Raw genomic sequence first — 25762 nt, forward strand, 5'->3', positions numbered from 1 at the left:
GCCGCCTGGAGCCACCAGCAGAAGGCTGGTGTGTCCCCCCACAAAGAGGTATGACCTGGCTTTAAGGGGCAGGCTGACAGGTGGGGTGGGGAGCAGGGGAGTGTGGGAGGCTGGGATGGAAGGGACAGGGAGAGCTGGGGGTCCTGATGGGCAGGTGTGCTCTGGGGACTTGGGGAGGTTAAGGCTTGGCCTCTTGGACCTGAGCCCAGACTCCTCGGGCAGCTGGTGGGCTGTGTGAGGGGCCGGGGGGCCTCACTGGTGGGGTCCAGCTGTCCTGGAAACAGGGAGTTATCTCCGGGGTGATGGAGAGCTCAGGCCTGGGAGTCAGACACTGTGCTCTGTCATCTTTGCTTTGTTTACTAAGGTGTCAGAGGAGGCTGTGAGAACATCCATTCCCTGCTCCCTGCTTCTGTGCCCTCACCTCTGGAATGGGGGAGAGAGAGAGAGAGAGAGAGAGAGAGAGAGAGAGAGAGAGGAGAATGAGAATTCCGAGAGACTGAGAGGCTGAAGGGGAAACCTAGAGCCTTGCCAGGGCTCGGGAGGAAGCTACTTTACATTACACTTGCTAAGCTTAATCCTATATAATAAAGAGCTAATATGCTAATTAGACTGGACGGTGGAATGACCTTCCGGAATGACCTTCCAGAATGACCAGTGGGCAGGGCCGCGGGGCCATGAGGCAGCCCTGGCTGTGAGGACTGAGGCAGCCAGGGCTGCGAGGGCCAAGTCCCTTGCACGGATTTTATGCACTGGGCCTCTAGTGTAAGCATATAGTTTTTCTTTGTAAATGAGAAGGCCCAGGCCCTTCCCCACAGACATAGGTTTCTCCCTCAAAGAATGCTTTGGCTGCCACACCCGCCCTGAGCTGCTGTCACTTAGCTGGGTTTGGACTCAGGTGTGTGTGTGTTCTGGCCCCAAGTGTGTTGTCTGGGTGGGTGTCCGGGGGTGCTGGCACGTATGTGCAGGTGTATGAAGGTAGGTGCAGGTGTATGCAATTGCCCTGTGGATGGGAGGGCAGGTGAGTCTTGGGGTCTGAACTAGGGTCCGAGCCTGTGGGGCCTCCCCAGACAGCCTTGAGTGACAGTTGCCTATGTGCGATTTCTCCTCTTCCAAGCCCTGTTACATTGTGCGTTACCAGTTGCTAATTTCCTCTGCCTGTCACCCTTCCTACTGTCTTACCAGTTTAATAATGAGTAAGACCTTTCCTGGTAGCTTTCGGTCACTCTTCTTATTCATCAGTTTCACTGATGTTGCTCTGTATTCACCAATACTCCAGGACAGTTCATGACTTAATCAGCATATTTAATATTAATCAAGTAAATGCATGGATATCTGCTCTACGAAAAATTAGAATAGCCCAGAATTATGCAGCATAGAAGACAGTGTCAACACCTCTGTCCCCTAGTCCCGCGCTCCGCCCTCTTCACCACATGTACCCTTCCAAACACTTTTAAGCTTAATGTAAGTATATCGTTTTTCTTTGTACATAAATGGGATTTTTACGTACATATTGTTCTGAATTATTTTCTCGCCTAATAAGTTTTAGCAACTTTCCACAATATACATATAGATTTAACTCATTTATTAATCCTAAGTACGTGGCCTTTATTAGTGTGGCCACGTGACAGGTTGCCCTATTGAGGGACACGTAGGTCGTTTCTGGTTTATCCACGCCCATGAGTGTGTTCCTGCAGCCCAGATTCCTGGAAGCCGAATTTCTGGGCAAGAGATTGCGTGTTTAAAATTGATGCAAATATTTTCAAATCATCCTCCAAGTAGCGAAATTAACATATGCCCGCACGGTCATGCATGAAAGGGCCGATTTCTCTGTAGAAAAAGAATCTTTTAATTGGGTCCAGTGGAATAGATGAAAATTGCCTGGTTCTGCTTGGATGTTTTCCCCTGATTATGGGTGAAGTTGTGCGTCTTCACCAATGATGTCCTTCAGAGACAAACATGGAAATGTCTTTTGTCCGTTTTCTGATGGGTTCTTTGCCTGTACCCCCCGCTCAAGGAGTGAGTCACTCCTTATGGGCATTAACAGTGTATTCCTGTATGTTGAAAATACATTCTTCCAGATTATCGCTTGTGTATTTTCTTCACCACGTGTAAGGCATCTTGTTTCATATAAAAAGGTATTAACTGCTTCTAACTCAACTCTGTCATTATTTTTCACTTAATGCTTTCTGGATTGGATGCCTTGTTCAACGCCCAAGATTAAAGAAATATTTGTGATACTATTATCCTTTTAGCTTTGATTTGAAGATCTTCGATCCACCTAGACTTTAGAGGGGTGGGTAATATGGAAAGTAATAATCTAACTTGAAGAACCATCAGCTATGTCTCATTTTCTGTTCTTGTAAGTGTATTTCTAGTATCACATGATCTCACTCATCTAGGGGAAATAATGAACAACATAAACTGATGAACAAAAACAGACCCGGAGACAGGGAAGCATCGATGAGACTGTCAAACCTCAGAGGGAAGGTAGGGGTGGGTGGGAGTAAGGGAGAGAGATCAACCAAAGGGCTTGTATGCATGCATATAAGCCTAACCAGTGGTCACGGACAACAGGGGGGTGGGGGCATGCATGGGGAGGGGTTTGGGATGGGAATGGGGGGGTGAGGACAAATATGTGATACCTTAATCAAGAAAGAAATTTTAAAAAAAGATAAATGTAAAAAAATATAAAAGATTGGCACATCATTTTTATTCACATATTTATTTATGCTAAAATGAATTAAAGATATATCTTTTAAGATGATTATTCCATACTTAATAAAACCTTTTGATTAAACAAGCAAACAAAAAAAAGAACCACCAGCTAATTATGGCAATATCATTAATTATGTGAATGCAGCCCATCCTTGCCTCAGTGATTTGAAATGCCTTTATTACTCCCCACGTTCCTACTTGCTTATTTTCCTTACTGTTTTCTGTTCCATCTATCATATCCCTTATTACTTTGATAGTGAATAGAGCAAGTCTCTCACCTTTGGTTTGTTATAATTTAGAATCAGTTTGTCAAGCCCATTAAAAATCCTTTTGAGCCAGCCAGTGTGGCTCAGTGGTTGGGTGTCGACCCATGAACCGGGAGGTTCGATTCCTGGTCAGGGCACATGCCCGGATTGCAGGCTCGATCCCAGGTAGGGGTCGTGCAGGAGGCAGCTGATCAATGATTCTCTCTCATCATTGACGTTTCTCTTCCTCTCCCTTTCTCTCTCTGAAATCAATAAAAAATATATAATTTTTAAAAATCCTTTTGAAACATTTTTGGAATTTTGATGTAGATTCCACTGAATTTAGAGATTAAGTTGGGAGACTGACGATTGTGGGCAGCCTCTCCTTTATGCCCTGACCAGGGGGCTCCAATGTACCCTTTGCCTTGGATGTTGCCACGGGGTTCTAGTCGATGCCAGAGATCCCAGCCTCCCTTCATCCCCTCATTTGCCGAGGTTTATTTATTTGTTTCTTTACTCAGGAATGGCTTTCGTATTATCAAATATTTAGAAGCGTCTATCAAGATAAACTTACCCCTTTCCTCCCTTTAATCTGTTCATCTGTTTCTTTTAATCATGAGTAGATTTCTCAATGGCTCTCTGTCCAGTTCTGGAATAATCCCTATGTGACCATGATACAGTCTTTCTTTGTCAGATTGTCTGCCGTGAATTTGGGGGGGGGCGGGTATGTTTTTCATTTTCAGTTGTTTTTCCTACCATGAAATTTCTCCAAGAGTTTGGGAATTTTGGTGTGCGTGTTTATTTTGAGTGAGAAGGTGTTTGGTTTTTCTCTTCTCCTTTCTCCCTCGCCCTCCTCCTCCTCTCTGTCATTCTCTTGCCCCTGTGGTTACCTCTCACTCTTAGTGACTTTTAACTCTTAGGTTTTTTGGTTTTTTTTTAATATTTTTTATTGATTTTTTACAGAGAGGAAAGGAGAGGAATAGAGAGCTAGAAACATCAATGAGAGAGAAACATCGATTCAGCTGCCTCCTGCACACCCCCCACTGAGGATGTGCCCGCAACCAAGGTACATGCCCTTGACCGGAATCGAACCTGGGACCCTTGAGTCCTCAGGCCGACGCTCTATTATCCACTGAGCCAAACCGGTTAGGGCTAACCCTTAGGTTTTTAACGCATATATTTAACCTTTATTTTCCATCACCAGTTGGAAATTAGCATTAAATGCTGTTGCAAAACAAGACGAGACCCTTCGCAAACTTTCACCTCCACTGTCCACCGCAGCCTCACAGCCAACTCCTACGGTAAAACCATCTGATTATTGAATTTAACATTGCTATCTTGTATTCATTTATTTTCACTCTGTACAGGAACAATTCTTGACTTAACTGTAAGTCTTATTGGTTTTATTTTCTCACCACTGATTCCAGTATCACATGCTTTCTTTCTTTCTTGGACTTTTTCTTTTTTCTGAAATACACCTGTAATCCCCGCTCCCCCCGCCCTCTCTCCCTCCCCCCCCCCCCCCCGCCCCCGCCACCGTGTATTTGGAGTTTGGAGTCACTAACTTCTTGAGAAAATCTTGCCAACTTGGCCCTTGCTGCATTAAAAATAACCTGTTTCTTTCCTTCTGGAAGCTGCTAGGATTAGCCTTTGATGAAAGTTCACCAGTTTGTGACTGAGTAGGCACTATGGAAAATGAATCTCGCTCTTCACTTAGTGACCTGTTGTCTCCTTCAAAGCCCTGTGAAGTTTTCTTCTATTTCTTTCTTTTTTCCACATATTTTTATTGATTTCAGAGAGGAAGAAGGAGAGAGAGAAACATCAATGATGAGAGAGAATCATTGGTTGGCTGCCTCCTGCACGCCCCCTATTGGGGATTGAGCCAGCAACCTGGGCATGTGCCCTTGGCCAGAATCAAACCCGGGACCTTCCAGTCCAAAGGCCTACAGTCTATCCACTGAGCCAAACCGGCTAGGGCAAGGTTTCTTCTATTTCTAACTGTACCCATGTGGGTGCACATGGAAAATCCCCAAACAACGGTGGTTTAACAATACAGACATTTATTTTTCCCTCACTTAAACGATGTCTAGAAGCAAGCAATCTCCGGCTGGAATGGTTGCTCCACAGTAAAAAGAGGGATCCAGGTTTTTCCCTTGCTCTTGCATGTGGCTTTCATCCTCAGAGTAACCTCATGGTCCCAAATGGCTGCTGGAGCCAACTCCTTTTAAACAGACTTTTAAAAATATATATTTAGGTGCTCCTATATTGGGTGCAAATATGTTTACCAGGGATATGTCCTCTTGTTGGATTGATCCCTTTAGTATTATGTAGTGACCTTTGTTGTCTCTTGTGATGGCCTTCATTTTGAAGTCTATCTTGTTGGATATGAGTATTGCTGCTCCAGCTTTATTTTTTTCCCATTTGCATGGGAAAAAATTTTCCATCCCTTCACTCTTATCCTGTGTGTCTTTTATTCTGAGGTGGTTCTCTTGTAGACAGCATATAGTTGGGTCATGTTTTTGTATCCATTCAGCTACCCTATGCCTTTTGATTGGAACATTTAATCCATTTACATTGAGCGTTATTATTGAGAGGTACTTATTTATTGCCATTTTAATTCTGTATGGATAGGTTTCTCTCTCTGTTTCTTCTCAGCAATTCCTTACAGCAATCCCTTTAGTGTTTCTTGTAATGCTGGCTTGGTGGTGATGAACTCCTTTAGTCTTTTTTTTTTTTTTTTTTGTCTGGGAAGCTCTTTATTTGACTGTCTATTTTGAATGAAAGCCTTGCTGGACATAGTAATCTTGGTCTCAGATCCTTGCTTTCCATTACCTTGAGTACTTCATGCCATTCCCTTCTGGCCTGTAGAGTTTCTGATGAGAAATCAGGTGTCAGGCTTATGGGAGCTCCTTTGTAGGTAACAGTTGTCTTTCCTCTTGCTGCCTTTAAGATTCTCTCTTTGTCTTTACCAGTAATTTTTGGCATTTTAATTATTATGTGTCTGGGCATGGGCCTGTTTGGGTTCTTCTTGCTTGGGGTTCTCTGTGCCTCCTGAACTTGTTTGTGTACCTTTTCCTTTACCAAGTTAGAGAAGTTTTCTGCCATTATTTCTTCAAACATGTTCCAATCCCTTTCTCCCTTTCTGCCTCTTCTGGCACACCTGTTATTCTAATATTGTTATATTTCACATTGTCCCACAGCTCCCTTAAGCTGTCCTCCTGTTTTTTAATTGTTTTTTTTTTTTTTTCTTTCTGGTTCTCTGATTCAGTGATTTTTTTCAACCTTATCTTCTAATTCACTGATTTGATCCTCAGCTTCCCCTAATCTGCTGTGTATTCCTTTCAAAGTGTTCTTTATTTGTGCTATGTCATTCTTTATTTCTGTTTTCAGTTACTATATCTTTTCTCATGCTGTTGAGCATCTTTACCATCATTACTCTGAACTCTTTATCAGATAAATTTTTTATCTCCATTTCATTTATCTCTTCTTCTGGAGAATTATCTTGTTCTTTCATTTGGGGGTTGTTTCTTTGTCTCCTCATTTTGGCTGCCAGTTTGGGTTTGTGGCTATGTATTAGGTAGATCTGCTACACCTCTCAATCTTTAGTGCAGGGCAGTGTCAAACACTGTTTCTGACTGATTAGATCAGGCAAAGACTCAAAGCCTCCAGAGACTGCCTCTGTCTACAGACTGATAGGATTCTGTCTTAAATTGCCCTCAGGCTATCAACCTCAGGTGTTGCAAGAGTTGTTTTCAACAGGGTAGGGCGGTTGTTTCTGCCTGGAGGCTAATTGTTATTCTTAGTCTCTTATTGGGCTTCAGCAACTCTGCACCATGGGGCAAGGTGTTTCCCAATAGGGTGGACCAGCTGTCTTTCCCCCAGGCAAGGTCGCCTGTATAGGTAATGCCTACATAAGAAAGATGTCCTCAGCAGCATGAGGGAATGACTCAGCACAGAAAACTGGATGTCTGCCTTCTGAGCTCTAACTCCTGAGCCCCCGATCCTGGCTTCTGTTCACACAGCTCCAGTCCACTCTGCCCTCCCTCTGCTGGAGCACAAGGTGAGTGGCTACACAGGGAATTTCGTGTGTTGGCCCTTTAAGAGGGGGCCTGAATTTCCAGCTGTCTCTCCCTGGCAGACAGCAACCCTGCTGCTTTTCACAGACAGATGTTATGTGGGTACCCTCAGTTCTGGTGCTCTCTGCTCGGGGGCCCCACTTGGGGATTAGACCCCAGAGTTCTCAGTGGCAACCCCCTGAAGCTGAGATATCTCCCCAGAACTTTACCTGCTGTCTGTGGGGGCCCTGGCCAGCCCTTCCGCACCTCCATCCCTCCTACCAGTTTCTATGCGGTCTCCACTTTCTGTCCTCAGGTATCAGGGTCCTCTTCAGATGATTATTCAGGAGGTTTTTCTGTGTTTTAATTGTAATTCCAGTTTGGACCGGGAAGCATGTCTGTGCAGCATCCAGTTACTCTGCCACCATTTTTAATCTCTCCAGCCTTTTTTTTAAAAAATATATTTTTATTGATTTCAGAGAAGAAGGGAGAGGGATAGCGAGATAGAAACATCAATGATGAGAGAGAATCATTGATCAGCTGCCTCCTGCACTCCCCCTACTGGGGATCGAGCCTGCAACAAGGGCATGTGCCCTTGACCAGAATCGAACCTGGGACCCTTCAGTCTGCAGGCCGACACTCTGTCCACTGAGCCAAACAGCCTTTTTGGATAGCACCTCCAATATTTCCACTCATATCTCCTTGGATAAGATTTAGTCACATGACCACACCTAATGATAGGAGACTGTGGGAAATATAGCCTTTTATTCTGTGCAGCAAAAGGTCCAGATAAAACCTGCACTTCTGTTACTGAGGAGAAAGGGGCCTGCTAGTTGGCTGACACTGTCTGCCACGCCTGCATGCCATTCTCTCTGTCCTCTGCTTCCAGATGTTGGAACTCCTGGATTCTTTTCCAGGTCTCAGCTTTTCTCTCAGGCTTTCCCTCTCCTTGCCCACCTGCTCTGTCTTCAGTATACCATCATAACATGATTGTTTGTAACGTTCATTCAGTAATTTGGCCTGTTACTGAGGTTTTTTAAAAAAATTATGGATGTTTTTACCATCAAATTCCAAGATCTCTGTCTATTTATTGTTTGCATAGCAGTCTATTCTTTTAAATGGCCATGATTTCTCAAATCTCCCTGAGGATGTTAAGCAAGAAGTTTTAAAGTTTTGTTTTGGCCCTGGCCGGGCGTCTCAGTTGGTAGGAGCATCATCCAGTAAACCAAAAGGTTGAGGGTTCGATTCCCACTCAGGGCACATACCTAGGTTGCAGGTTCAATCCTCAGTCAGAGCAACAGGAAGCAACTGATAGATCTCTCTCTCTCTCTCTTTCTCTCTGTCTGTCTCTCTCTCTCTCTCTCTCTCTTTTTCCCTTTCTCTCTCCAAACATATCCTTGGGTAAGGATAAAAAAAAAAGTTCAAGGGAAAAAAAAATTTTGGAAATGTAATGACAAAAAAGCTTTTTAGATCTTTTCTGACCAAAAAAAAAAAGTTACTCTAGGATGTATTTCAGAAAAGAAAAAAAGAGTCCAAGAAAGAAAGAAAGCATGCAATACTGGAATCAGTGGCAAGAAAAGAAAAGAAACCAATAAGACTTACAGTAAAAAATTGTTCCCTTATAGAATGAAAAAAAAATCAATAGTATTAAACTCAATAAGATAACAGTATTAAACTCAATAATCAGATGTTTCATTTTTATGCATGTCTGTGGAAAGGCCTGCTGGGTCAGTATACCTCACATGTGTGATACCAATGATCGGGAAGTACAACCGCTATGGGTGTAGCGGTTAAGAGCACCGACTCTAGTGCCCGCCTGCTGCTGGCTTCAGTCCCAGCCTGTCCTTTACTGGCTGTGCGATCCTGGACCATCTACTGTCCCCTCGTCTGGGGCTTCTGGTAGTCACTACACAGTGATGTAGCCATACCTGTGAAGCCCTGAGCCGGGCCTGGCTCACGGTCAGTGTTCCATGTCAGCCGCTGATATGAATTTTCTGTGTGTCTGTGAATTTTATGCGTGTTTTCATTGATGGCATTGATCTTTTCTAAACATTTCCAATGTAAAGATAGTCATCTGTTCCTCATTGTATTGCTGCAAACATTTCTCTTTTGCATTTTGTCCTTTGCCTCATGGTCTGGTTATTTTTATAAAATATAGGTAATTTTGGTTTTATGTATTTCTATCTGTCAGCCTTCATCTCTCTGATTTCTTCCACTGTTTTTAAGCTGGGATAGTGTAAAGGTATTCACTTGTATGGTCTGCAAGTCTAATATGCTTTGACTTCTTCCATTTAAATTGTAAAGTAGCCTGATATTTGGAGAATGGTGTGAGATAGGGATTTATCTGATACGTTTTATGTTGTTTTTCAATTATCTTAGCACTTTTTCTTATTCTTGTTCTTTTTCTTATTTCTTATCAGTGCATGTTGACTCATGACTTCTCTTTCGTCATATAGCACATCCTTGGGTAAAACAGTTTGTCTGGTCTGTGTCCACTGATATATCGTGTGTGTGAGTGTGTGTGTGTGTGTGTGTGTGTGTGTGTGTGTGTGTGTGTTTGCGCTCCTGCAACTTGAGTGAAGTTTCAGACTCTCTTCCTAGGGATGAAAAGAGGAAATCCCCAGCCGCCTGCTGAGAAAGCGGAACTGGTGTCCAGTGTCCGGTGTTGGGAGGGTGGTGTGGGAGGAATGCCAGGAACCAGGGCAGAGGTGGGGAGAGCACCAGGCCCCGAGTGTGTGAGTGAGTGTGCACGTGGTCACACCCAGGGAGGACACTGTGTCCCGCACACCCAGTGACTCCCCCAAGCAGAGGTAGGTCAGCAACCCACGGGGATCTCGGGGCAAATCCAGTATCAGGCCTCCGTCCCCTCTTTTACCATCAGCAGGGCCCTGCCCGGGTGCCCGACCCATGTCTTCACAGGCCTTTAGAGCATCTCCCTCGAGGTCACACCGGGGGACACTGAGGCTAAGAGGAAGGGACTGTCCGAGGTGCCAGGCTGAGGCCCAGGCATCAGGACCTTTCTCGGGTTCACCCCAACAGTGGCCCGAGTGCCGGGGGACGCAGGACTGGGAGGGCAGCTCCCAGATGATGTTTCCTCCACAGGCCAGAGAAGGCAGAGCTGCAGGGAAGATTCACAAGAGCAAGCGGATGACATGGATCTGGCCTGGCCCCCAACTGGGGAGGGACACAGGATTCCAGGCCAGTGAGGACCCGCCCTGGCCCAGACCTGCACCCCCCCTGCCGGCCCTGCTCGCCCAGAGCTGAACGGAGATGGCGCTGACCCGGTGGCTGCTCCCCATGGCCCTGCTGGCTCTGAGCCGGGAGCCCAGCATGGCAGGGGACCTAGGTGAGCCCTACAGCTCGCTCCCCTTTCTCTCCTCTCCCCAGTCCCCTCCCATTGCTGGGACCCTTGGGTGAGGCTGTCCACCACATGTTCCCCAGGAAGCTCCAGACCCCAGGGGCTCCGGCCTTCCCTCCCCCTCCCTTCCCTTATGTCTTCTCTCCCCCTAATGTTCCCAGGTGCCTCTTGGCCCCTCCCACACTCCCGCTCAGTGCCCTCAGGCCCCCTGTAAAGGCCGTCTCTACTTGTGTCCTTTCTCTGCCCACATTTCTCAGCGTGGCATTCAAGGCCTCTGACCTCCAGGCCGGCCCTTCCAGCCTTTCTCTGCCCCTTCTCTCCCCCACCTCCATGCCCACCCCCACCCCCACTTCGCTCCTCTGATAGTGGCCTTGACAGATCCCCACTTCCCTGGGGCTCTCAGCCTGGGGGTCTCTTCCTGCTCTGGCTCCAGCAGCTGGGATGCTCCTGAGGCGCATGAACCCCGCTCCCCGAGGGCTCCCAGAGAACTTGGCGTCTCTGGTCACCATGGGAACCACATCCCCTTTTCCAACCATCAGGCCTGGCAGCTGAGCAAGGACATGGGCAGGGGGTCGCAGAGCAGGACTCTGCCCCGCTGCCTCTTAGGAGTGGTTTGTGCCTCTCCTCCCAGGATGCACCGAGGGCTCCAGGGGCAGGGCCTGTGCCTGATACCCGTCCCTGTCCTGGGGTGGCAGGGACCTGGCTCCAGGAGAAGGACACAGCAGGGGCTAGACATGGCTGTGAATCAACCAGGATACTGTGTCTCTATCCACACAGGAGGGTCCGCAACCAGCACCCGCACACCTGCGGAGCCCCCGGCCCTGCCCAGGGCCCCAGACCTCTGTCTGGCATCCAGGAGCCTCTAGAGCAGCCTTGGGCAAACTACGGCCCGCGAGCCGGATCCGGCTGTTCTATCCGGTTCTCTTGCTCTCCCCTCCGCTCCTTTACTTTGAATTTATATTAGTTCACACAAACACTCCATCCATGCTTTTGTTCCGGCCCTCCGGTCCAGTTTAAGAACCCATTGTGGCCCTCAAGTCAAAAAGTTTGCCCACCCCTGGTCTAGAGGATTCTGGGTGACCCTTCCCCAGTGCTGGGCACCCAGGTGGGGCTGGGAGGGATGGTGACAAGGGGCCCCAGAGGGGAGAGGTGTGACCCCTTCTTGCCTCTCCCGGGTCAGAGACCGTCCCGCTGCAGACCCTGCGCTGCCATAACGACTACACCAGCAGCATCACCTGCAGGTGGGCGGACACCCAGGACGCCCAGCGGCTCATCAACCTGACCCTCTACTACCGGCTGAACGAGTGAGTGACGCTGGGCCCCGGGGCAGGAGGACAGGGAGGGGCTGCTGTGTGAGGCTGTGACAGGTGGGGGCTGGACAGAGGACACAGGAGGGAGGCCCCTGCCCAGGAGGTGCTGCTCATCGGGTGGCCGCCCGGCCCAGGAGCTGGTGTCTGACGCCAGGGTTTCCGGGAAGAGCCTGTGTGTTAATGTTGTTGCTGTGGATGGCGATGATCTTCTCTTATTTCATCACAATTTCACAAAATCGCCCGCACTCGTTCCATTTTAGAGGCGGGATGGTGGGAATAAAATGCCCACCCAGTTCACAGATGAGGAAACCGAGGCTGTGGAGCTGCGGTGGCTCACCCCCTCCACAGGGTGGCCAGCATCGGTGTCTGGCCTGAGAGGCTGGGCTCCAGGTGTCCCCCAGCCCGGAAACCTCCAGTCTGAGGAGTGTGTCCTCTCCCTCGCATAGTGTCTGGGGCATGTGACATTCGGGGAGATGCCTTGCGCCATGCTGGGGTTTGGTGAGAGTCCAACTCATAGTAACGGAGGTCATTAAACAGCTGGGGTCACAGGGTTCAAGGCCGCCCTGGGGAGCGTGGCCGCCCACCTCTCTCCTGCTCTCCTGCAAACCTCTGTAATTCTCGCTCTCCCCTCCTCATTACCACTGCACCCCCTGCCCTTGGCTCTGACCTGCTCCTGCCCCAGAGACACCAGACTCCACGGAAGAGAAGCCCCAGCCCCTCTGTGCTCTCACTGCCCGGCCATGCCCGCCACCTCCCTGGGTTGCCTGCGGCGACTTCCTGCAGCGATTGTGCAGCCGGGGTCTCATCTGGTCTTGCCGCTCAAGGTCTCCACTCTCCTGGGCCATGGATGGGCCGTCCCCTGGGATCACTTACCATCACTGAGCCCCACTTACAGATGCCAAGAAGGGGTGCAGCGCCAGGGTGCCCCCTGACCCCATGTCCTCCAGCCAGTGCCCTCCCTTGCCTCCTTTGTAACAACACTCCTCTAAAGAGTGGTCCAGACCCAGCATGCCCAGTGTCTTTCCAGTTATTCTCTTGGGAAACGACTCCCCCAGGAGTCTGCTGCCCCCACCAGGTCACCTGTTCCTGCTGGAGTCAGCAAAGCCCTCGTGGCTGCTAGGTGCAGTGGTCAGTCTGAGCCTCTCTGTCCCTGACCTTGGGCACCCCTGACTTGGACTGACCACAGGGTCCGACTAAAGCACTTTCCTCCTGGCTTCTGGCCACCACGCTCACCCCTTGCCCTGTGTCTCCCTGGCCCATCCTTTCCTGTCTCCTCATCTGGCTCCCTTTTTGGTTTTGAACTTGAAGAGTGAGGTGCCCCAGGGCTCAGTCCTCCACTCATTCCTTGACCCAGTGGCAGAGATCCAGCCTCAGGCTCTGGGCCTCTCACTGCTGTCTCCAGCCCAGACCTCCTCCGAAGCTGAAACCCACCCGGGGCACTCGCCTCTCCGCATCGTCCCTTAGAAAATAAGTGTCACCCGACTGGTGTGGCTCAGGGTTGAGCATCAACCCATGAACCAAGAGGTCACCGATTCGATGCCCAGTCAGGGCACATGCCCAGGTTGCAGGCTCGATCCCCAATAAGGGGCATGCAGGAGGCAGCAGATCGATGTTTCTCTCTCATCGATGTTTCTTATCTCCCTATACCTCTCCTGTCCTCTCTCTCTCAAATCAATTTTAAAATATTAAAAAAAGAAAGGAATATCTCACCCTAGCTGATTGGGCTCAGTAGATAGTGTCGGCCTGTGGACTGAAGGGTCCCAGGTTCGATTCCGGTCAAGGGCACATGCCCAGGTTGCAGGCTTCATCCCAGTGAGGGGTGTGCAGGAGGAGACTGATCAATGATTCTCTCTCATCGTCGATGTTTCTCTCTCTCTTTCTCCCTTCCTCTCTGAAATCAATAAAATATATATATTGAAAGAAATATCTCTAAATAACAAAAAAGAAAGAAAATAGGTGTTTTCAACCCCAAACATCCTAAACCAAATTCTTCCTCCCCAGTCCTGCCATCTCTCTCCACTAAACAGGGGCTCCTCGTGGCTCAAGCCAAACACCGGGGAGGGTTGTGTTGATGTTGTTTTCTTCTCTTTACCACCTTTCCTTCCCCATCAGAGCATCTAATCCATCAGCAAATGCAGTCGACTTTATCTTAAAATAGAACACGAATCTGGCCAATGTTACATTAACATCGCTACCTGGTTCAAACCATTCCTGTCTCTTGGGATATTCTAGAAGCCTCCTAACTGGTCCTTCTGCTTCCAGTATTGCTCCCCTCAACCGCCCACCCACCCCCTTAAACCAATCTGTCCACAACCCAGCAGCCAGAGGAATTCTTTCAAAGCATATGTCACAATATATCACGCCTTTGCACATAGCTCTCTAATTCTTCCCACTTACAGTGAAATCCAAATTCCTTTTAAGTGTTGGCCTCCTGTCACCTGACTCAATTAGCCTCCTAGACCCGTGGTCGGCAAACTGCGGCTCGCAAGCCACATGCGGCTCTTTGGCCCCTTGAGTGTGGCTCTTCCACAAAATACCATGGCCTGGGCGAGTCTATTTTGAAGAAGTGGCGTTAGAAGAAGTTTAAGTTTAAAAAATTTGACTCTCAAAAGAAATTTCAATCGTACTGTTGATATTTGGCTTTGTTGAGTAATGAGTTTGCCGACCACTGTCCTAGACCTCCCAACCTCACATACTCTATGCATAATGTCTAACTGCCTAGTGGAACAACACTGCAAACCTGAGCCTGCCCCAGGGCCTGTGCATTTGCAAGTACCTGAGATTTCCTTTCCCTAGAATTTGCATGACTCCTCCCCCACCTTGTCCAAGTTTCTACTCAAATGTCACCTTTTCCAGGAGGCCTTTCCTGTCCCCCCTATTTCCAATTGCATCCTCCCACCCCAGACCTTCTGGCCTTCTCCTCACCCTTTCCTGCTGCACTTGTCTGCATAAAGTTTTCCCTGTTTGACACGCGACTTATTTCATTCCGCTGTTTCATGTCTGTCTCCCTCCAGCAGGACGTTGGCTCCCCGGACAGGGATTGGTGTGTGTTTTGTTCACGTGGAAACCACCCAATAATGCTGCGAGTGAGCGGTTCTTCATTCTAGACTGACCTGTGTCCTCTCCTGCAGGTCCCCCCCAGAGCCAGTGTCCTGTGATCTCAGTGAGGACATGCCCTGGTCAGACTGCCCGGCTTCCCACTGTGTGCCCAGAAAATGCGTCATTCCCTGCAAGCGGTTCGTCATAGCCGACAAGGACAACTTCTCATTCCAGCCCGACAGGCCTCTGGGCACCCAGCTCACTGTTATCCTGGCCCAGCATGGTGAGCTCGGGGTCCCTGGCTGGGGGTGGCCCCCAGTGTGGACAGTGGACCCAGGGAGTGGCCACACTGCAGAGGGTGGGCCAGGGAGTGAGTCTTCAAGGGATGGAGACATTGGCCTGGGGTTGGATTTGGTCTCTCGAGGGAAGAGGATATATGTCTCCTTATGATGGAGCTGTTGGAGCAGGTGCAAGGTGAAGTCCCCCCGGCTAAAGACACCCCCACCCCACCCTGGCTGCTCCACCACCTGCCAGGCCATTGCCTTCCAGTGCTGAAGGTTTTTCTTCTGGAAGAACCGTTCTCATGATTCACATAAAAACTTACCAGGTTAGCCCTAGTTGGTTTGGCTCAGTGGATACAGTGTCAGCCCTCGGACCAAAGGGTCCCAGGTTTGATTCCAGTCAAGGGCATGTACCTCGGTTGCAGGCTCGATCCCCGGCCCCAAATCGGGGAGTGTGCGGGAGGTAACCAGTCGATGTGTCTCTCTCACATCGATGTTTCTCTCTCTGTCTCTCTCCCTCCCTTCCTTCCACGCTCTCGAAAAATCCGTGGGTGGGAAAGAGGTGCCCCATCTCTGCCAGTCTGGGCTGAAGATGTTCCAAAGGGCAGCTCCGACCTGCTCTAACCCGCCATGTTCCGTGCCCAGCACAGAACATTTGTACCCTGTCTGCTCTTACCGAACTCTTTGTGCTTGGATGTCAGTCCCAGGCGCTCAGACACGAAGCTTGGGGAGGGCGGGAGCCATGCCATTCACTAAAGAACCTCTCGCCCAGCCCTGTAGCTCCCAGCAGAACTATGCTTGCTGGTGGTTGATGGAAGGGTTTTATGAAAAGCATCTGAAGGTTGCCTACATGTACTCATTCATTGATTCATTCACTTTGTTCCCCAAATCCACTGAACCGCTACATCGCAGGCCCTGGGGAGAGGGAAGGGGACCAGGACCCAACCCTGCCACCCCATGAGCTCCTTGACCACTCGGGGAGGCAGATGTGGGAACACATAAGCCCCCAGGGTAAGGACTGTACAAGTGGCTAGGTGGGCTGGAAAAAGAGCCAAGATTCTGCCTGGGGGAAGGGATCCAAGAAGATTCTAGAGGAGGAGACTTTTATGCTGGACCCTGAGAGGTGCAGGACATTGGCAGGTGGGCAACACAGAGTAACCTGAGCCACAGCGCCCTCTGCTGGGTTGGGTGCCACACAGGCTACGTCCTGGGCAGTGGGGGCCTGGGGACGGAGGGAGGCTGCATTTAGAGTTTGGGATCATTGCCAGCACCTTGTATGGAGCGCATGCTGTACTAGTATGTGCACGGCTGTCTGCACGGCCTTCATTCACGGTCACATTGAATCCCATGATTTGGCAGATGAAGGGCCTGCAGTCCACCGAGGACTGGGGTCTTGTCCAAGGTCAGTGAGCTGGGGAGTGGGGGACAGTGCTCCTCCTGGAACCCCAGCTATCCACACACAGACCTGCAGGCCCTTCCCGCCCACAGTCCTCCAGCCCCTTATAGGCCCCAACTCCCTCTCCCTCAGTGCAGCCCCCCGCGCCCAGGGACCTCCGCATCAGTGCTGACGGGGACCGGTTCCTGTTGACCTGGAGTGTAGCCCCGGGGGGTTCCCAGAGCCCGTGGCTGTCCAACCTGGAGTTCGACGTGGTCTACAGGCGGCTTCAGGACTCCTGGGAGGTAAGGACCTCAGCCGGCTCAGCCCGGAGCCCACAGGGACCCGGCCCAGCGGCACCTGCTCCAGCAGCCCCTCTCTCCTGGCAGGATGCCTCCAGCCTCAACTCCACCGCCCCGCAGGCCCACCTGGGGCCCGGGCACCTCATTCCCAGCAGCACCTACGTGGCCCGAGTGCGCACCCGGCTGGGTCGGGGTTCAGGATTCTCGGGCCGGCCCAGCCGGTGGAGCCCAGAGGTGCGCTGGGACTCCCAGCCAGGTAAGGAGGTAAGGGAGTCGGGTGGGGGCGGCGCCCCTCTGTGGAGGGCGGCTCATTACAGGTCCGCACAGGAGTCCGGGGGCCACCAACCTCTGTGCCACGTGGTGGAGTGTCTTCCCTGCCTACACGCCCATGTAGCTCCGCAGAGGCATCGGCTCCCGCTGGGCCCCAGGGTCTGCACACTTTCTGCCCAGCAACCGTTACAACGGTGGTCCCCCCGTGCTCTGAGAGCTGACCCATGTGCGGACACCACCATTCTTGTTCAGTCCCCAAACCCTGAAACTAGACGCTGTTCCCATTCCCGGGGGGGCATGGAGGCTCCCAGGATTCATGCTGACCTGTGGTCACACAGCTAGCAGGTTCAGACTGAAGTTTAATCCCCGGTCTGGGCCCCAAAGCCCAGGCTGGCTCTGTGATGAGTCCCACGGCGGGCAGCCACGGAGAGGTAGGAATGGATGAAGGAACGAAGAGCAAGGGCTGTCTCTCTCCCAGGGGACAAGGCCCAGCCGCAGAACCTCCAGTGCTTCTATGATGGGGGCACCGCGCTCAGCTGCTCCTGGGAAGTGAGGTCCGAGGTGACCAGCTCTGTCTCCTTCACCCTCTTCTACAAGCCCAGCCCCAACGAGGGGTGAGTGTTCCCGTCTTCTGCCCCCTCCCCGCCTCTAGGCCTTGCCCTCTCCAGGCCTCCTCCTGCCTCTGGGTGCCCAGCAGCGGCCCCAGCTCACCCCGAGGTCTCATCCCCCCCCCCGCCCCTCGTGGCCCCTTTCCCCTCCTGCCCTCACCTCTGCCATGACCCTCAGGGAGCAGGAGTGTTCCCCAGTGCTGAAGGAGGCCCGTGGCCCCTATGTCCACCACCGGTGCCAGGTCCCCGTGGCCAACCCCTGGAACCACAGCCAGTACATCGTCTCTGTTCGGCCAAAGCAGGAAGAGAAGTTTATAAAGAGCTCGGAAAACAGTGAGTTTGCCCCAGCCTCTGGGGTGGGGGTGGGGGTGGGGTGAGGGGTGGGGATGGGGCGGGGGGTTGGGACAGCTGAGTCTCCTTGTATAAACCATGTAAACTCAGGGTTCCTATGTCCCGTCTTTCCGTTTGCGACTTTCAACCAACACAGTCCCGTGAGCAAAGCGAACAAGGTCGTTAGAATCTCCTCTCCAAGTTCTCAGGAAGCAGTCACAGGGCAATGGCAACCACAAATAACATGTAGGAGGGTCCGTGGATATGCACAGCTGCGCTGTGTCCCGCCCTCAGGGGGCCTCCTGGTGCTCTCGCCCAACTTGCCTGTCCATTCCCCGATTGGGGGTTTTGCTTTCAGATTTCCGGAGGGATCTTTTCCGTCTTCCAAACAATAGACCTATGAATACTTCCGGTGGGGCCTGGGGTGTGGGCACAAAGCTGGGGCTCCTTGCAGGTTAATTTCCTGATCAATATCCCTGGCTCCTGGTGTGCATCAAGGGCCCATGCAAAGGACCCCCCACATGATTTCAGGATGACCAGGTTCTTCCTCTCCGTCCTCCCGGCTTCAGTGCGTGTCACCGGCAGCTGCCAATCGGTCTTAGCCGCCTGGGTTAGAATCCACCACCTCCTCTCTGGGGATCGGCCAGGTTGCAAGCTTGGTCTCTGCCCCTTGCTAGCTGCCTGACCTTGACACGAAACAAATTGTTCTGGGGCTCACTTTGTCTGTGACACGTTGATGGTGATTCATGCAGAGCGAGCATGTCTATTAGTGCCTGGAACAGTCCCGGCTCTAGGCTAGAACCAATGATAGTGATTTTATTTTTACTGAAATGCGATGAGGAACCCATGCTTAGCGTCAGCTCGCTACAAAACAAGTGAAACTCAGCCTCGGCCAAGAACAGGGCCGCTCAGGTCCAATCGGATGATGTGGTGAAACGGGGGTACAGAGAGCCTGAGAGGGGCGGGACCTGGTCCTGGGGCCGGTGAAGACAGCACCTGTGACCAGCATGGAAGGCAGGGAATGTTCCAGGGGAGGCATGTTGAGAAGGATGTTTCCTCCCTCCAGTCCAGATGGCCCCTCCGGCGCTCAACGTGACCAAGGGCAGAGATAGCTACATTTTGCGCTGGGAAGTGAAGATGTTCTATGATCACATAGAGTACACCTTCGAGGTCCAGTACAAGAAGGACGCAGCCTCCTGGGAGGTGAGGGGCCCGGAGGGGCCTGCTGGGGGGCAGGCATGTGAGACAACACCTGGAAGGCGCCACCTGCAGGTGACCAGTCAGAGGAAGCCACTGAGACTTGGTGATCACGACCCTGAGGTTCAAGGAGATGAAGTGACGTGGTCAAAATGAACACATGTGACCCTGGAGGCAACCTAGATGTCAGGGCAGGGACCAGGGCTCCGTCCAGGTCCCCACCCCCAGGCAGCCCTCAGTCCATGTGCAGAACCTGGGGCTCCACAGAGGCCAGATCAGAAACCTCAGAGCCAGTCTCGGTGGGTCTGGGATTAGGCCCCGGGCACCTGAACCCACATCTCAGAGCTCAGAGTCCAGTCACCCTGTGCTGCATTCCCGAGAGGCCATAATTGGGGTCCAGGCTGCCCCTGGGGAGCTGGGAGGTCCAGGGGTCTCAAGATGAGGATGGGACTGGGTGACAGTTTCTGGGCCTCAGTGTCACAGGGGCGTCTTGCAAGAGATGTGGTCCCGGTCCTACCCGGAGTGCTCTCTCTCTCTGTGGGTCTAAAGGAGGGTCCTCCTTGGTGGGAGTGGTCCTGCCTCAGACCTGAGGATGCAACCACAGTGAGGCGGGGCGGGGGGCGGGGGCGGGTGCGGTCGGCTGGCAGGTAGCAGAGCCCTGGGCGGGGAGGGGTTTGCAGCTGTGCCCACATGATCCCTGGAAGTTGCCTCAGCCTCAGCACACCTGCTGACACACCTGCTGACACACCTGCCCCCGCAGGAGAGCAAGACAGAACCCCTCCAGAACACGCGCGTCCTGTCACTGCCGTCTCTGGAGTCCTCCACCAGGTACCAGGCGAGAGTGAGGGTCAGGCCCTACAAAGGCTACAGCGGGATCTGGAGCGAGTGGAGTGAGGAGAGCTCCTGGGACACTGAGTGGGGTATGTCTCCCCCGCCTCCCCCCAACACACACACACACATTCTCCCTTCCTGCTACAGCCCAGCTGGGGTGAGCGGCAGGGGTGATGTAGACACAGAGGTGTGACTGCAGCCACCCGAGCATCCTTTCCTCCCGTGTGACACTAGTCCAGCCGTGGGCAAACTATGGCCCGCGGGCCGCATCCGGCCCATTCAGCTGTTCTATCTGGCCCGCGGAGCCGAAAGAGCGGAGGGTTCTCTTGCTCTCCCCTCCGCTCCTTTACTTTGAATTTTTATAAGTTCACACAAACACTCCATCCATGCTTTTGTTCCGGCCCTCCGGTCCAGTTTAAGAACCCATTGTGGCCCTCGAGTCAAAAAGTTTGCCCACCCCTGCACTAGTCATTGAAAAATGACACCTGCTGTACCACACAGACTGCGGATGAGGCCCTGAGAGGGCAGAGAAGAGCAGGTCTCATTGTCATGCCTCCCTCAAATTGGACCTTAGTCCTCTATTAATATGACCCATGGCTTCATTAGCCTTTTTGGCAGCCACTAACCAGTGACCACTCAGCACAAAATTCTAGTTACCATCCACAAACACCAGGGCCTCCGGACAGAGGTCTGAGCTGGGAAGGTCTGGGTCTGATTTCTTATCGTCCGCATCTGCCTGCACTTGCTACTTTCATTTGTCCTCACTTTTTACCTGAGCCCCAGCTCTTCCCTCCCAGAGGCTAATGCTCCTTTTTCTTTCCTGGCTGCCGGAAGTGCTGCCCACGTGGGGCCTGGCCCTCATCCTAGTCTTCACCACCCTGGCCTTACTCCTGGCCCTGCGTCTCTGTGGCACATATGGGTACAGGTAAGGGGACTCCATGAATAGTGGGGGTGGGGGTACCCGGGACCCTAGGGGGGCCACAGGGATCCCACAGCAGATCCCTCCAGTCCCTACTCTGCCACCCACTCCCTGGGGTTCTTGGACAAATCTCACCCACTCCTTGGGCCTCAGTTTCCCCTCTGTATCTGAGCATGGGCAGCTGCCCTGAGGTCTCGGGTGCTGTCACCTCCCTGCTGTCTTTCCAGGTTGACCCACAAGTGGGAGGAGAAGATCCCCAACCCCAGTAAGAGCCAACTGTTCCAGGTAGGACCCTGCGGTCAGGGCGGCTGTGGTGGGAAAGGCTCCTCTGCGCTGTGCCCATGTCCCCGTGCCCACGTCCTCCTTCCCTTCCTGGGGGGCGTGGAGAGTGGGGCACAGGTAGCCAGGAGGGGCTGGGAGGCTCTGAGAGCAAGGCCAGCACCTGTGAGTTCATCCCTGAAGACCCCCGGCCCTCGCAGTGCACAGGGGCCCTGCCTTCAGGGGCCCCGTGGAGCAGGAGGGCTTGAGGGTGGGGATGCCAGGAGTGCACAGGTGGGCTCAGGAAGGGCAGGTGGGGCAGTGGGAGGCAGGATGGCTCTCTGAGGACAGGACAGCAGGATCCGGGTGGCCTGGGGAGAAAGGTCACTGTAGGCAGAAGGCAGGTGGGGATGAGACAGGACTGAGGAGGGTGGGCCACGAGGCTGGGCACATCCCAGGAGGCTGAGGGGACCACAGAGGGAACGAGGGTGGGGAGGGTCTCAAGGCCAGTGTGGGAAGACTAGGGGGTGCGTATGGAGGCAGCAACACCCAATAAGCAGACTCACCAGAGCAGGGTCCCTGTCCTCGGTGCTGGGGTGGAGGACCCCAGGAAGTCCCAGCCCCTCTCTGGCCTCCCCTCCTGGTGTCAGAGGCTGTGTCTGGTCCTGACCATGCTGAGCTGCCCCCCTTTTCTGGGGACTCACTGAATCCCCTGCCACCCCCACAGCCCTCCCTCCACCAACACCATCCTGCGGTCCCACACCCACAGGCACACACGCCCTCTCTTCCAGGACGTGAGTGCGGGGTTCTGGCCCCCCGGCGGCCTGGCGGCCCTCACCAGCAGGATCCCCGCACACAAGGGACCCTGGGACAGCCGCTTCCCTGGGCTGGAGGGGTGAGTGTCTGGGCCCGGGATCCCTGGGAGGCGGGAGGGTGGACCCACGTGCACATGGGCGGCTCAGAGGAGGGGGCCTCTGGCCTGTGGCTCAGTGTGGAGAGGCCCAAGGAGGCGGTTGGCACTAAAGCAAGGAGCATCCCAGTGGGATAGCTGGAAGAACTTCCTGATTCCCAGGTTAGCAAGAGCCACAGCTCAGGTTTGACAGGCGACCCCTCTGTGCCCTGCTGCCTGGGGACAGCCCACACTGCCTCTGCCTCATGGGGTCAGCACCTGCGCCGCCAGCACTGCTAACCCCAGGCCAGGACACTGCAGGCTGCAGGTGAGGAAGGAGGGGGTGACAGCATGCATGGACCGGACATCGGCCTGGGCCCTGAGGCTGGGCCTGTCAAGGAGCAGAGGGTGAGAGGGACACACCTGGGAGAGGAGGCCCTTCAACAAGAGGCTGGAGGGCCAGACCCACAGGGCGATGGAGCACGGCCGGTTCCCTGCTCTCGGGTCCCCCCCCCGCACCTCGCCGCCACTCTGCTCTCCATGAGCCCTGCTGGTCCCAGCTCCCCTCAGCCCCTCCTGCATGAGCTGAGGTGTCTGCCCAGGGTGGTCCCAACATCTTGCACCTGCTCTCCCCACAGGGTGTCCCCTGAGGACCGCATGCACAGCGAGGTGTCACCTCTCACCGTGGAGGACCCTAAAAACGCCCACAACTCACCATCTGAGCCTAGCACAACTCCGGCCGCCTCCGACCTGCCCGTGGAGCTGCCCCCAGGCCCCGCGCCCTGCCTGTCAGCCCCCTCAAGCAGCCCTGAGAGCCAGGGTTCCGGCTTCGACTTCAATGGCCCCTACCTGGGGCCGCCCCACAGCCGCTCCCTGCCGGACCTCCTGGCCCAGGAGGAGCCCCCACAGATGGGTGGGAGCCAGAAGCCTCTGCCCCCAGGGTCCCTGGAGTACCTGTGCCTGCCCCAGGGGGAGCAGGTGCAGCTGGTCCCGCTGGCCCAGGTGATGGGACAGGGCCAGGCCAGGGGTGTGGAGAGGAGACCCTGCAGGAGGGCGGAGGGGAGCCCCTCCATGGAGACTGGGGCGGGCCCTGTCCCTCACACCCCTGGGCTGCTGGTGGGTGGTCAGGGCCTGAAGGACAGCCCCACAGCTGTGTCCGCTGTGTCCGGGGGCCCTGCGGACAGCATCGTGGCCTCTGGTTATGTCTGCACCGCAGACCTGGCACTCGCCTTACCCACGGAGGCACCATCTGCCTCCCGGGTTCCTTCCCCTGGCCTCCCCTGGGAGCAGAACCACAGCCTTTGTCCCGGACTGGCACGTGGGCCCCTGGAAGGCCCCGCCCCCGTGAAATCAGTGATTGACAGCTATGTGGAGCTCCCTTCCACCATGGGCCAGTCCCCTAAGTCCCCTCTGGGCAGTCCTGCCCCTCCTGCAGCCAGCAGCCACATCCTGAGCCCGAGGGAGCCCCGGGTCGATGTGACCCCAGTCTCCCCGCACCCCGAGGGGCTCCTGGTCCTGCAGCAGGTGGGTGACTACTGCTTCCTCCCTGGCGTGGGATCTGGCCCCTTATCCCCCCAGAGTAAGTCCTCTTCTCCTGGACCCTGTCCTGAGAGCAGGGACCTGGACCAGGGCTTCCCGGCCAAGAAGCCTTCCTGTCCGGCCATTCCTCAGGTGCCCGCCATTCAGCTCTTCAAAGCCCTGAAGCAGCAGGACTACCTGGTGCTGCCCCCCTGGGATGTTGGCAGGCCTGGGGAGGTGTGCTGAGACCCTGTGGGCCTGGGGGGACACGTGGAAGGAGAGGGTCTGCCTTCCTTCCTGCCCTGCCTTTCTCCCCCGGCCTCTGTGTTTTCCACACTCATTTCTGCAAAGCCAGGGAGAGGAGGGGCCAGGAAAACGCGTGAACTGCCTGTCCTCTCCCTTGACCTTGAGCAAGGTCAGGCTTCTCTGTCTCTCTTCCTCCTCCCTCCCCTCCCCCATCTCACAGACACACACACATACTTTTCTTTCAAGTTCACAGACTTTTAGGTTCTGAATTGTTAGAATGTTCCATATGTTCTCGGTCCATTTGCCCTCATTTTCTCTGTTACAAGGTTTCCCTGCTTGGGCTCATTCCTTCTCTCTCTTTTCCCTGATTTATTATTAAAGCGAGTTTGAGGTCCCAGCTCGGCCTGTCCCGAGATGCCATGTCTCGGTCAGAGCCTATTCTGATGCTGCCGTGTCTGGCTGTGTTGGGGGACCTGTGTCTGTAGCCTGTTCCAGGCAGTCAGGAGCTCAAGGTTCCAGCCCGGGTGCAGGTGGCGGGAGCCGGGGCTTGGGCAGGGGTCCTGGGGGTTCAGGACTTGGAAGAGCAGCACAGGACTACACCTGCCTTCGTCAGGCCCTGACGCCCCAGATGTGGTGACAAAGCTCCAGTCTCGACAGGCACCCCAAGAAATGGGCGTGGTAAGGGGTGTGCAAGGGAAGAACTGTTCTGAGCTCTTGGAAGTCTGGTGGGGTCACCAGGTGACTGGGCAGTGTTGGGGCGCAGGGCCTGCACCAGAGACAGGCCATTGCCCTGAGGGGGTGAGGTGCGGTCTCCTGGCGATCTCCTTCCTGCACCCAGGTGGGGGCCTGGCAGGTCGGGAGGAGAGGGAGTCCGGAACCCACGTCTACTGCGGGAAGTGGGAAAGAAGGCTCAGCAAAGGAAATGATGGAAGGGCACGTACGCTCGGGCTTACAGACCAAATCGCCCGGCTGCCTCTTTTCCAGAAAGACCTTCACCTCCACCTGCCACCAGCCAAGTGTGAGGGCTTTAGGCCTATCTATGTCCAGGCCTACGGGGGGATGATGGCTCTTTTAAATTTTTGCCTTCCTGCTCTGCAAAACTAATAGCATTAAATTGTTTTAATTCGCATTATTTCCTAACGTTCAAGTTTGCACGTATTTTTATATTGTGGGCCTCAGTATTTTTATTTTTATTTTTTCACTGGAATAAGGCCATTCAGGACTTTGTTCTGTCGGGTGCTCGTTTTCTGATGGAGTTTTTGAAACTATTTATATGGTCTTTCACGCATGGTGCCAATTTCCCCCCTCCTTTGTGGTTTGTCTTTTAATTGTGGAGACGAGGCTTGTGGGTGTCCACAGAGCCGTCTCCCCGGGAACACCAAGGTGGCTCCAGTGTTGGTGTGAAATTTACAAAGGCCTTCCCACTTCAAAAGCCCTTTTGTCCTGATTGATTTCTTTGTTTCTCGTTCTTTTTGTGTTTCAAGCTTCTCATGTAAAATTATAATGATTTGGGGACGTACACGTGTGAGACGGAGGGCCAGCCGCAGGCTGCCCCGCCGGGAGTGGCCCAGGTGGTTCTGCTTTATTCAGTGAGTCACCTGTTCTCCGGCCACAGATCTGCACTCTTACCGTATAGAAAGGCCCCGCATGTACTTAGTTCCTAGGCTTTCCAATTTATTACATTGTTCTCTCCGCAGTGCCCCGCTGTTTTGGTGGTTCTTGTTAGCTTTGTAATATGTTTCCATACATTTCAGAACATATATTCTTGGCATTTTTGTTCACTCATCTTTGTTCATTGCAGCAATGTCTGTGGCCAAAGAAAATTATAAACAACTGAAGTATTCACCAATAGTGAAATTAACAACAACCTTTTTTTGTGCATTCTAAAGTATAAACCTGTGTTTAAAATGAATGAGGTAGTCCTGTGTGTATTAGAAAGAAGTCCAAGCTATTTATTCCAAAATGTTTCCGACATTGTTAACTGAAAGAAACTGCAATAAAATATCTCGTATTCTA

At 53.0% G+C, this 25762-nt stretch overlaps 1 protein-coding gene across 1 annotated transcript; it reads left to right on the forward strand.

Annotated features, from left to right (window-relative positions):
• CSF2RB (colony stimulating factor 2 receptor subunit beta) lies at window positions 1-25762 on the forward strand. The gene is made up of 14 exons (XM_080659556.1): window positions 1-48; window positions 10118-10361; window positions 11554-11677; window positions 14815-15005; window positions 16532-16683; window positions 16768-16936; window positions 17429-17564; window positions 17737-17891; window positions 18955-19091; window positions 19846-20005; window positions 20751-20841; window positions 21063-21120; window positions 21885-21988; window positions 22621-25762. The coding sequence occupies exons 2-14, from the start codon at window positions 10286-10288 to the stop codon at window positions 23744-23746; spliced, it is 2679 nt and encodes an 892-aa protein (XP_080515682.1). The 5' UTR covers window positions 1-48; window positions 10118-10285; the 3' UTR covers window positions 23747-25762.

This window comes from Plecotus auritus (genome assembly GCF_963455305.1).
Source record: "Plecotus auritus genome assembly, chromosome: 3".
Lineage (NCBI taxonomy): Eukaryota > Metazoa > Chordata > Mammalia > Chiroptera > Vespertilionidae > Plecotus > Plecotus auritus.